The 11,986-nt window shown below is 42.7% G+C and overlaps 1 protein-coding gene across 1 annotated transcript; it reads left to right on the top strand.

The window, feature by feature from the left end:
* Nucleotides 1-9,179: 9,179 nt before the first annotated feature.
* On the top strand, nt 9,180-11,977 carry LOC309362446 (vomeronasal type-2 receptor 26-like; the record flags this gene model as incomplete). Its single annotated transcript, XM_081931800.1, has 3 exons — nt 9,180-9,394; nt 10,548-10,839; nt 11,276-11,977. Coding segments are annotated over 3 exons (1,209 nt in total), but the record flags the coding sequence as incomplete, so codon positions are not given.
* Nucleotides 11,978-11,986: the final 9 nt, after the last annotated feature.

Raw genomic sequence — 11,986 nt, forward strand, 5'->3', positions numbered from 1 at the left:
ACTTAGTGTAACCTGAAATTCTGCTTCTAATGAAGGAGGTGAGGACAGGTTTCCCCACCTAGGCTCAAAGTCACCTCCCCTTTCTCTCTTCTAAAAATCCACAGCTTCAGCTTTTCCCTGCTCTTCTCTGCTTTCTCACATGATGCTGCTGCATAGGCTAAAGATTACTTTTATCAGCACGAGAGAGCTTCAAGAAGCTAATGAATAGACTCTATCAAGAATAAGCAGGCCTGGGAACTGAGTCTTATCTCATCCAGTTGCAACACATCTTGGACACGCTGAGACGCAAGGCTCCTCAACCCCCTTGGCTTCTCATCCCCCTTTCCTGGGAAGGGCGCCAAGAGTCCCAAGACAGGGGCTTTCTGTTCATGCTCAGGGAAACTCAGGAGGCAAGACTCCTGAGGAGGGGGAGAAGGGGGAGGGAACTGGAGGGGAATATATGGCTGTGAACTTGTGCTAAGCTTGTGAGTTATCACGCTTGCTCCTTCTACCAAGCCCAGATGGTAGTAATAAAGCTCTTTCTCTGGATCAACCCTGGAGTGTCTGCTTGACTCCCACTTCCCTGACCCGGGCGCAGTGCTCTTCCCACCCGAAGGCAAAGCCTGAAAAGGCTACACTAGTATTAAAAACAGCAAGTGAAAAACAGAATCTCAATGGAGTGTATTAATGCTTGAGGGAACCACCTGAAGGCCCTTGGAGATGGACCTGAGTATCTGGTCTGGACGATGGGTGTGGAGACGCTCCTTTAGATATACAGGACCAATGTCATTTAGGGTTTTCAAGGTGAGCATCAACAAATAAATGTGACAGCTGTCTGTTTGGTGGGAGTGAGGGGGCACCACGATAGCTGGAGCCAGAGTCAATGATGGACAAGAATCACCACTTGTAAATAAGAAGGCAGGTGAGTGGTGGTGGCATGAAGGCCAGTTGAGATTGGTGGGATAGTCACCATTCACCCCCATGGAGCAGACCTCTCACATATTTGCCCTGAGCTGCTAAAGAAGGGCAGGATGCACCCTTTTGTCTCCCTCTCTTGTATAGCACCAGCACTCAAAGACATCCAATGAATCAGAAGGTTGGAAGATTGAGAGCAAACAAAAGATTGAATCATGCAGTGCATAGTTACTTCCTTCCAAAGCCAGTCGCTGGTGACCAGTGCCTGGCAAGGCCCATTGGTTTCATGCCCTGCTTGTGAGCTTCTCAGCTATGTCTGATTGGCCACTGTGTTGCAGGACTAGATGGGAGTTTGGACTAACCCAGCAGGGCTGTTCTTAGCAAAGTTCAAGCCAAACTCATCCCCGAAATGCAAACGACTCATGTTGCAGTTTGAAGCCATAAACAACCTGGTTCCAAACAGTTGGACTGAGATTACATACTCACTCTGCTCACAAGTGAAGCAGACAGACTCTGATTTCTTACAGAGAGCACAAAAGAGAAACTGGCTACTTTGTCACATGTCAGAGTGACCCAACAGTTAGCAGTTAGGCCTGAATAACTTTAGCAGGCCCAAATGACTGTGCAGTCCCAGCACTTCCCAGCCTGCTTTGCTGCTTCTGCTCTCATGTGTCTTTGTCACATGACAAGTCTGTGGGAAGCTGAAAGCAAAGTGTTCCTTAAATTTGATGAGGGAAGAAAATGGAGCGGCAGAGTTACTCCCGGCCTGGAGACTTCCTCATTAGCGGAATCATATCTCCAAGAAGCTTTGCTGGGCAACTTCCATATAACCTTTCCCGGCCCCCAGTAACCAAGCTTAAAGTGTAAATAATAAAAGACATCGTGGATATCATGCTTCTCTCTCACCTCCTCAATGGTTCCCTTTCATAGGGAAATAGTTTCAGGGATAGGCAGACAGTGGCCCTTCAGGCGCTGCTGGGCTCTGGCTCCTATCATCCTGATCACTGTTTTTGGAGGCCGAGGCTGACGGGAGTTTCTAATCTCTTTTCCTTTTGCTCCTTTTGGTCGTCAAATAAAAACATCTTGGAGGTCCTGGGCCACAGGGAGGCTAGGCTGGCCTCAACCAGAGCCAGGAATTTTTCGGCTGTGGCCCCGATCTGGTGGAACACCCTGTCACAAGAGACTAGGGACCTGTGGGAATTGACATCTTTCCGCAGGCCCTGCAAGACAGAGCTGTTGCACCAGGCCTTTGGCCAATGCACAGTCTGAACCCATCCTTTGGTAATCCTCACAGAACTCTAGCCCAATGTTTGCCATTAATTTGATTTGATGTGATATTAAAATGAATTGATTTTAGAATGCTGTGCTACTTTTATTGTTGTTAGCCGCTCTGAGCCCGGCTTCGGCTGGGGAGGGCGGGATATAAATAAAAATTATTATTATTATTATTATTATTATTATTATTATTATTATTATTATCCATGTCTTTTAAAATTATAAGCTTGAGGACATAGGCAGTTTTAGGAATGATATTTGTAAGCTACAGTGGGAGTTTGGCCACAGAGCAAGATCAGGACGCTATAAATAAACCGAGGCCTTTGTCCAGTTGTAGAATTGTAGAGTGGAATGTCCCCACCCCTCTGAATCTTGAGTGGAACCACAGGTTGTTGTTGGAATTAAAAAAATAATCTGGATCCCAGATAGTATTTTCCTGAGGGCTGCAGTAAACTCCACAAATATTATTATTATCCTTATGTACTCAATTTATATACCACCCTATACCGGGAGGTCTTAGGGTGGTTCACAGAACAAAATCAAAGTATAACTATGAAACCACAAAATTTATAATCAAAAAACAATGCCCCAATAATCCTCCCCCCTTGCATAGACAAGCAGTTTCCTCTCACTGCAATTCCAGCTAACCATGTGTATGGTGAGGAAAAGGTCCGAAAGCATCGTTGTCAAAGTTCCCTTAGCTCACTTGTGATGCGGAAGAGATAGATAATTGACAGTAGACCTCTTAAAGCTTCTGATTCCCGATTCTTCACTAATAGAAATTGTGGAGTTGCCTATTGTTGCTTAAAATTATTCCTCTTCGATCTTGAGTTAGACTGCATATTACTCATAGCTGAATTTCCTAAGCTGCTTAAGACATTGTCAACTGAATTGCTATAGTACAAAATGAACTAAGCTAAATTAGAAGAAAAGGGACATTTTACTAGCTACATGAAGGACATAGATAAAAGATCATATGGAAATCTGCAACTTTCATATGGAAATATTTCTGGCACGTGAGTTTTGATGAGGATCAAAAGTACAAGACTAGGAGAAAACTTAGTACATGGAAGGACATGACTGAAACTTGATATTAGGTAGTCAGAAACGAGCTAAGCCAGACACCTCAGTTTGATTTTATTCTTATTCTTATTATTTTATTTATTAAATTTCTATAGTGCCCATAAGCCACAGATGTCAGGGTAGTTCACAACATAAAAAGACAATATAAAAAAGACAAAATACATAATAAAAAAGAACACAAACTAGCCAAAAATGCCTCCACCAGAAGACATTTAAAAGGGCCTTGGATGTCAATCAGCCAATGTCCTGCTTAAAAAGGAACGCTTCGCTTGGCACCTAAAGGTGTACAATTGTAGCACCTCTGCTTGTGGTTAACGCTTAGCTGGAATGAAACATTCAACGCAGCAATAGAGAAATTAAAATAATAATTTATTTGTCAGACAAATAAATAAGAGGCACAGTGGTATATGCTTACCAAGCTCTGGCCTGGCCTCCTGCCATTCTGGACAGCACTTATATTCCCTTAATCCAGCCCCCTTTGCTCCTCCTGTGGCTGCCTCTGTCCAATCAGCCTGGTTGGAATTCCTATTGGCTGTTTGCTAGAACCAATCACAAAAGATACACCCATTTCCTTCTATCCTTATAAGGGAGACAAAGAGCTATATATAAATGACAAATAAGTAATAATATATCTTACATGGAATCTTAATTACCAGCTCACCTCTTGCCCTCCTTGCCCTATTGCCTTCTAAAACAAATGGTTAATCTTAAATTTTTATCTTCAACAGATGTCAAGGATCTTAAGTTCACATCATTGAAAGATCTCCTTCATTTGAGGGTCTTTTAAACAAATGCCTGACAACTATATATCAGAAGTGTTCGATGGCGTCTCCTGTCTGGCAAGGGGGGCTAGGCTCATTTGCCCCTCTGGTCTCCTATTGCAATATGACTCTATGAATCTAGCATTTCTTAAATCCTTTGCATAATTACATTTAAGCCAATATATTTAAGCTAATATATTTCATACATTATCATAGGTAGCCTTTTAAAAGAATAAAGCTTCTCAAAGTAAAAAGGAAGGAACTCAGTAAAAAACAGCTTTTAAAGAAGCCTCTTTAGTTTACACCTCCCCCTTTCACCCTCCTTTCCAGCCTCAAAATAAAATAGGAAGAAGCTTCTTCTTCTCCAGCCAAGCCAGTTGCCTTTCCCAACATTTATTGCCCTTTTTAACTCTCTCAGTTTAAGAAAGAAACAGCTTTAGAAGATTTCCTAAAAATGCTCTCTTTTTCTGTCAGCTAGATGTTTTTCCCCATTTGCTCCTGGCTTTTGAAAATTTAGCTCAAGGTTTAACGAGAGGCCGAAGGTATCATTTTACTATTTGCCCATTCCTAATTGTGTTTTCTCAACCTGCAAGGGCAGTGTATGTAATTCCCTTTTTTATGACTTTGAGAATTGTTTTTCCTGCTATAAATCAAGGGGGGCCCCTTGTCTTAGGAGAATGGCCAAGGTTTTCTGCCTGGCATGAAACATTTGAAAATCCTTTTTAAGCTCATTTTAAAATACAAGCCTTGATTGAAATATATAAGCTTTGATAAAAATGCAGGCTTATAATTAGATGCCTCACAATGAAGGTACCAGCCGAATCTCCCTGGAGTGCAGGGTCTCCAGTCCCACAGGAAAGCACCCTTGATGTCACGGGTGCCAACTTGAATAAAATATTGTGGGGACCCAGGTAAGCCATGCCCCACAGAAATGATCACATGATGCAGTGCGCACACACCATTTGGATGGCAATACCCATCAACTTTGTAGGGTCCAGCCCTACTGGAAGGAATTATTTTTTATTTTGTTTCAGCTGCTTACTGAGACACATTTAAAAGGCTATCACATGACTGCCAGGATCAGAGGCTGCTTATTTTTGAATGCCAGTTGCTGGAGTCAACTCCAGGAAAGAGCTGTTGCCATCAACCTGGGTTGGCCACTGGGTACAACAGGATACTGGATTGGATTAAGCTTCGAACAGAACCAGCAGCAGGACTTTTCTAATGTTCTTGTCAGCAGCAAAGTTCATGCCAAACTCTCAGCTCTGGCAATTGCCCAAACATCAGAAGCCAAGGAAGCCTGAGGTTATACGTGTCACACTGTGCTGGAGGGTGTTGACTTCTTCTGATTAACTGGCTGTGGGGGAGAAAGGAGAAGTCAAAATAGAGGCATAGAAGGCCAAGCCAGAATGACCTCCCTGCTGCGGCTTCTGCTGCTAACTCTGCTTCTCATGCCCCATCAAGTCTTGACGCGCAGCGTAATTTACTAATGCAGAGTTTTGAAGAATTAAAGTTTTACTAAGTTAAAATAAACTTCTTCATAAACAACATGGTTCCAAACAGTTTGACTGAGATTACATACTGACTCTGCTCACAACTGAAGCAGACAGACTCTGATTTCTTACACAAAAGAGAAACTGGCTACTTTGTCACATGTCAGAGTGACCCAACAGTTAGCAGTTAGGCCTGAATAACTTTAGCAGGCCCAAATGACTGTGCTGTCCCAGCACTTCCCAGCCTGCTTTGCTGCTTCTGCTCTCATGTGTCTTTGTCACATGACAAGTCTGTGGGAAGCTGAAAGCAAAGTGCTCCTTAAAATTGATGAGGGAAGAAAATGAAGCGCAGAGTTACTCGCGGCCTGGAGACTTCCTCCTTAGAGGAATCATCTCTCCAAGAGGTTTGCCGAGCAATGTCCATATAACTTTTCCCAGCCCCCAGTAACCAAGCTTAAAGAGTAAATAATAAAATACATCGTGGATATCATGCTTCTCCCTCACCTCCTCAATGGTTCCCTTTCATAGGGAATTAGTTTCCGGGATAGGGAGACAGTCGCCCTTCAGGCGCTGCTTGGCTCTGGCTCCTATCATCCTGACCACTGTTTGTGGAGGCCGAGGCTGAGGGGAGTTTCTAATGTCTTTTCCTTTTGCTCCTTACTGTCTTCAAATAAAAACATCTTGGAGGTCCTGAGCCACAGGGAGGTTAGACTGGCCTCAACCAGAGCCAGGGCTTTTTTGGCTGTGGCCCCGATCTGGTGGAACAGCCTGTCACAAGATACTAGGGCCCTGTGGGAATTGACATTTTTCCGCAGGGCCTGCAAGACAGAGCTGTTCCACCAGGCCTTTGGCCAATGCACAGTCTGACCCCCTCCTTTCGTAATCATCACAAAACTCTAGCCCAGTGGTTGCCATTAATTTGATTTGAATTGATTTTAAAATGAATCGATTTTAGAATGCTGTGCTACTTTTATTGTTATTATCCATGTCTTTTAAAATTATAAACTTGAGGTCATAGGCAGTTTTAGGAATGATTTGTAAGCTACAGTGGGAGTTTGGCCAAAGAGCAAGATCAGGACCGTATAAACGGAGGCCTTTGTACAGTTGTAGAATTGTAGAGTTGAATGTCCCAACCCCTCTGAATCTTGAGTGGAACAACAGGTTGTTGTTGGAATTAAAAAATAATCTGGATCCCAGATAGTATTTTCCTGAGGGCTGCTGTAAACTCTACAAATATTATTATTATCATTATTTATTGAATTTATATAGCACCCTATACCGGGAGGTCTCAGGGCGATTCACAGAACAAAATCAAAGTATAACTATGAAACCACAAAATACAAAATAAAAATACAATGCCCCAATAACACCCCCCCCACACACACTGCATAGGCAAGCAGTTTCCTCTCACTGCAATTCCAGCTAACCATGTGTATGGTGAGGAAAAGCATCGTTGTCAAAGTTCCCTTAGCTCACTTGTGATGCGGAGGAGATAGATAATTGACAGTAGACCTCTTAAAGCTTCTGATTCCCGATTCTTCACTAATAGCAATGGTGGTGTTGCCCACTGTTGCTTGAAATCATTCCTGTAACAGGCTCTTCGATCTTGAGTTAGAGTGCATATTACTCATAGCTGAATTTCCTAAGCCTCTTAAGACGTTGTCCACTGAATTGCTATAGTGCAAAATGAACTTAGCTAAATTAATAGAAAAGGGACATTAAACTAGCTAAATGAAGGACATAGATAAATGGTCATATGGAAATCTGCAACGGTGTTACACATAGTTTGTGGAAGAGAAATATTTTTGGCACATGAGTTTTGATGAGGATCAAAAGTACAAGACTAGGAGAAAACCTAGTACATGGAAGGACATCACTAAGTGATATTAGGTAGTCAGAAACGAGCTAAGCCAGACACCTCAGTTTGATTAATTATTATTAATATAAATAATGGCTCACAACATAAAAAGACAATGTAAAAAAGACAAAATACATAAAAAAGAACATAAACAAACCAATAATGCCTCCACCAGAAGACATTTAAAAGGGCATTGGATGTCAATCAGCGAAAGGCCTGGTTAAAAAGGAATGTTTCGCTTGGCACCTAAAGGTGTACAATGAAGGTACCAGCCAAACCTCCCTGGAGAGCATTCCACAAATTGTGTCCTTGAGGAATCCCCTGGAATCTTTGTGAATCCTCTAAGCCCCTCACCGTTTTCCACTCAGTTATGAGATAGTGAGGGCGATCACCTTTTAATCCCTTGAAAATAACATGGAACTGAAGAAGGAGGTTGGAAAGAATGATGCTCTTTCCCACTTCCTCTTACATCTTCGGACTATAAAATACCCAGTTGTTTTTAGGGGCCTAAAAAGGTTGGTAGACCCTGGTTAAGGAATGAAGACTGTAAAAGTGGGACTTAATAGAGATGCATAAAATCACGGAGGAAGAGAAAAAGGATAGGTTTTTCCAGACAAATTATAACGCAAAGAGGCATCCACGGAAGAATCCCCTTGGAGAATCTAGATAGAAAATAGGAAGCAATTTTTTGGATACTGTAGCCCAATGGAGAAATTCACTGACACAGGAAATAGTGAAGAAGTACGCATGCACGGGACATGGGTGGCGCTGTGGGTCAAACCACAGAGCCTAGGACATGTATGATCAGAAGGTTGGCGGTTCGAATCCGTGCGACGGGGTGAGCTCCCGTTGCTCGGTCCCTGCTTCTGCCAACCTAGCAGTTTGAAAGCACGTCAAAGTGCAAGTAGATAAATAGGTACCGCTCTGGTGGGAAGGTAAACGGCGTTTCTGTGCGCTGCTCTAGTTCTCCAGAAGCGGCTTAGTCATGCTGGCCACATGACCCGGAAGCTGTATGCCGGCTCCCTTGGCCAATAAAGCGAGATGAGCGCTGCAACCCCAGAGTTGGCCACGATTGGACCCAATGGTCAGGGCTCCCTTTACCTTTACCTATACATGCACTCAAAAGCTCATACCAATAACAAACTTAGTTGGTCTCTAAGGTGCTACGGGAAGGAATTTTTTTTATTTTGTTTCAGCTGCTAACTGAGACACTTTTAAAAGACACATGACTTCCAGGATAGGCTGCATATCTCTGAATGTCAGTTGCTGGGATCAACTGTACTGCCATCAGCTTGGGTGGATCCCAGAAATGTCTGATTGGCCCCTGGGTGCAACAAGATACTGCATTGGACTAAGCTTTGAACTGAACCAGCAGCAGGACTCTTCTAATGCTCTTGTCAGCAGCAAAGTTCAGGCCAAACTCTCACTCACCACGTGACCCATGTCAAACTTTGGAGCAGCAATTTGTTTCCTCCAAAACACGTTTATTTCCAACTCTGCTCCTGCCCCTCAGGCCACAGAGACTTCAGGTTGTTGCAGAGATAAACTTCCTTCCCCTTATAATTATCAAAATCATAGTGATTTATTCTTCCTTGTTCCTGAGGGAAAAGTTGATGCACAGGAAATCATCTGTGTCAGAGACAGACTGAGTCAAGACTGAGAGTAAGGGGGGTGGGATACATCTGTGTGAGGTTTAATGGCTCAGAAGGTACAGCTGACCACTACCCATATTGGATAAATAAGAGTTTTCTTCTGATGTAGCTGGCTATGGGGGAGAGAGGAACACTCACAAGAGAGGTGTAGAAGTCAGTCAGAATGAGATCCCAGATGCTGATGCTGCTCATTTTGCTTGAATCCTGTGGAAACCTGAAGGCAAAATGCCCCTTGAATCCGATCCAGGAAGCAATCAAAGCACAGAATTATTTCCAGACTGGCGACTTCCTCATTGGTGGGATAATAACTCCAAATATGTTTAATCTACAACTTCCATACAACTTTTCACAGCCCCCATTAACCAGGTTTAAAGATGAGTAAGTAATTATATGCAGAAGGACGTCACATTTTTCTACTGCACCCCAATGGCTCCTGTTTACTAGGGAAATAGTCTCCATTTTAGGGGTGAGGACTCTGTGGTCTTCCAGATGTTGCAGGACTACAGCTCCCATCACCCCTGATCACTGGCCAGGCTGGCAGGGGCTGAAGGGAACTTGAGTTTTGCAGCAGCTAGTGGGTTGCATGTACCCAGATGTGCTATATTTTTACCTTAAGGTTACTTCCAATAACATAAACTCCAAGTGTTGTGTTTGCTGTTCTTGTTAAGTTTATAGTGTTACTGTTGAAAACCAAAACAAAGCATATTTAAACGAACAAAACAGAGGTCTTTTGTACTGATATTTGGGAAGGCATTTGATTCCATCCTTTCCCCTGTCTGAAATAACCTCCCAGAAGATATCAGCAGAATTAGTGTCTGCGACTGCCATTGCAATGAGATTGAACAGTCCACACAGGGAGAAATATGAATGACAAGGAAACTATCCTCCTGGATGAAATGTTAGTTTAAGTAGACTGAAGAAAATATATCCTTCTGATTGTTTGTTTTGCTGAAAGACTGGTTGAAACTGACCTTTCTTAAATAACAGCCCATCCTAATCTTGCCTATTGAAAATAAACCACACTAATCAAATAGAGCTTCTAAACAGACTTAGCTCTCCATTGCAGTTGGCTCTTTATGCAACTCCTTTGAAGCAGCCAATACTAGCCTTAGCAGCCATGTCCCCATATTTCTCACACATTCGGGGGAAAAAATGTTTTCTTCATTTTCCTTCTTTGAAGATGTTTGCTTCTCCTCTTGAGAAATCCTTATATTTAAATTCTTAAGTGGCAAATGGAATGTCATCCTGTAAGAAGGATATGTCTCTTCTCACTCTTCAAACAAACATACAGACTAAAGTCCCCATGTTGCAACAAGTGAAAATCCAGACAAAAAGATTTATTGGCAAAGCTTTTGAGTTATTTTAAAGGAAACTCCAGTGATTACCACCTGGACACTGTTTCCAACTGCTGTCTTCCTGCTATGTCTATATGGCAGCCCTAATGCAGACCATGATTTAGGGAATCCAATACTATTTATTTTCATTAAGTGGTGAATGGTTTGACACATTTTATTTGATTGATTTCTTACAGATCGTCATTTAGGTTCTACTGGCACATCTTGTCCTTCTTGTTCACCATCCAAGAGATCAACCAGAATCCCAGGCTCTTACCCAACATCACTCTGGGCTACAGCCTCTATGAGAACTATTACAATGCAAGGATCACTTCTGATGCCATGCTAGACCTGCTTGCAGGTGGGGAAAGCAATATTCCAAACTATCGCTGTGGAAAATGGAGTAATATCTTGGCTGTTCTTGAAGGAGCCAATTCCATCATCTCCAAAGTGATTTCAACCATGTCAAGCATGTACAAAATCCCACAGGTATGAAGGGTGAGGCATGGAGGGACACAAAAGAGGTTCAACAGCAAAATAAATTCTCATTATCGTCAGCAGAGTCAAAAAGAGGCATCAAAGAGGGAGAAAATCCTGAGCTATGTTAAGCTAGATAGCTCAGTTGGTAGGAGTGTGGTTCTGCCAGCGTCAAAGTTGCAGGCTTGATCCCCATATGGGACAGCTGCATGGCAGGGGGAAGGCCAAGATGACCCTCAGGGTTGCTTCCAACTCTACAATTCTATTATTTTTCAACACAGAGATTTTGCTAGTTTTGCAACTGCCCAAAGTTTCAAAGTAAAACTATCAGCCCCAGTCAGCAAAATAAATAAAACTAGGAAAATATTTGTTAGGTATTAAATATTTCAGGCTAATCCTATACTTTGCTCTGAAAATGAAACACTATAGTTTTTCTTCCCCACTCCAGATTAGTTATGGCTTTGTATCTGGGGTTGTTGATGAGAACACCAAAGTCCCTTTTGTCTACCGTACGGTCCCCAATGAAGAAGTTCAGTACTTGGGGATTGTAAAGATGCTCCAGCATTTCGGATGGACGTGGATCGGCCTCTTTGCTCCAGAGAATGAGAATGGAGAAAAGTTCTTGAGTGCCTTGACATCTCTGATGGCCAGCAACGGAATTTGTGTTGCCTTTTCAGTAACAATACCAGACAGGACTGAAGCTGGGAGGTTCACACTAAGTGAGTTAATTGCCCTACGGAGACAGACCAATGTATTCCTTTACTATGTAAACAGTCATACAGCACTGCGTATCCTCATGACACTAGAAGAAGTACTTTGGAATCAAGAACTTGGGTCAAAAGTATGGCTCACAACAGCTTTTCAAGATATTGACATGTATTTGCTTTATGGTCCCAAGTCCTTGAAGTATATCCATGGTTCATTCTCCTTTGTAATGAAGACCAAAATAAGGAGCAAACGTGACTGCTGTAAATCACAGTCCCATCTTTTTAATCTATTTCGGCAAAAAGCATTTAGTTGTTCATACTCAAAGCACGTCCTCACTGTGAGAGGTTGGACAAGATGCAGAGATGTGGAGAATCCGGAGGTGCCGTCTGAAGAGGAGCTGCAGACTGTTCTGTCTCAAGACAGCCACAGAACATACTTCAGTGTCCAAATC

Source organism: Podarcis melisellensis (assembly GCF_964234715.1).
Source record: "Podarcis melisellensis genome assembly, contig: HAP1_SCAFFOLD_266, whole genome shotgun sequence".
In the NCBI taxonomy this organism is placed as follows: Eukaryota; Metazoa; Chordata; class Lepidosauria; order Squamata; family Lacertidae; genus Podarcis; species Podarcis melisellensis.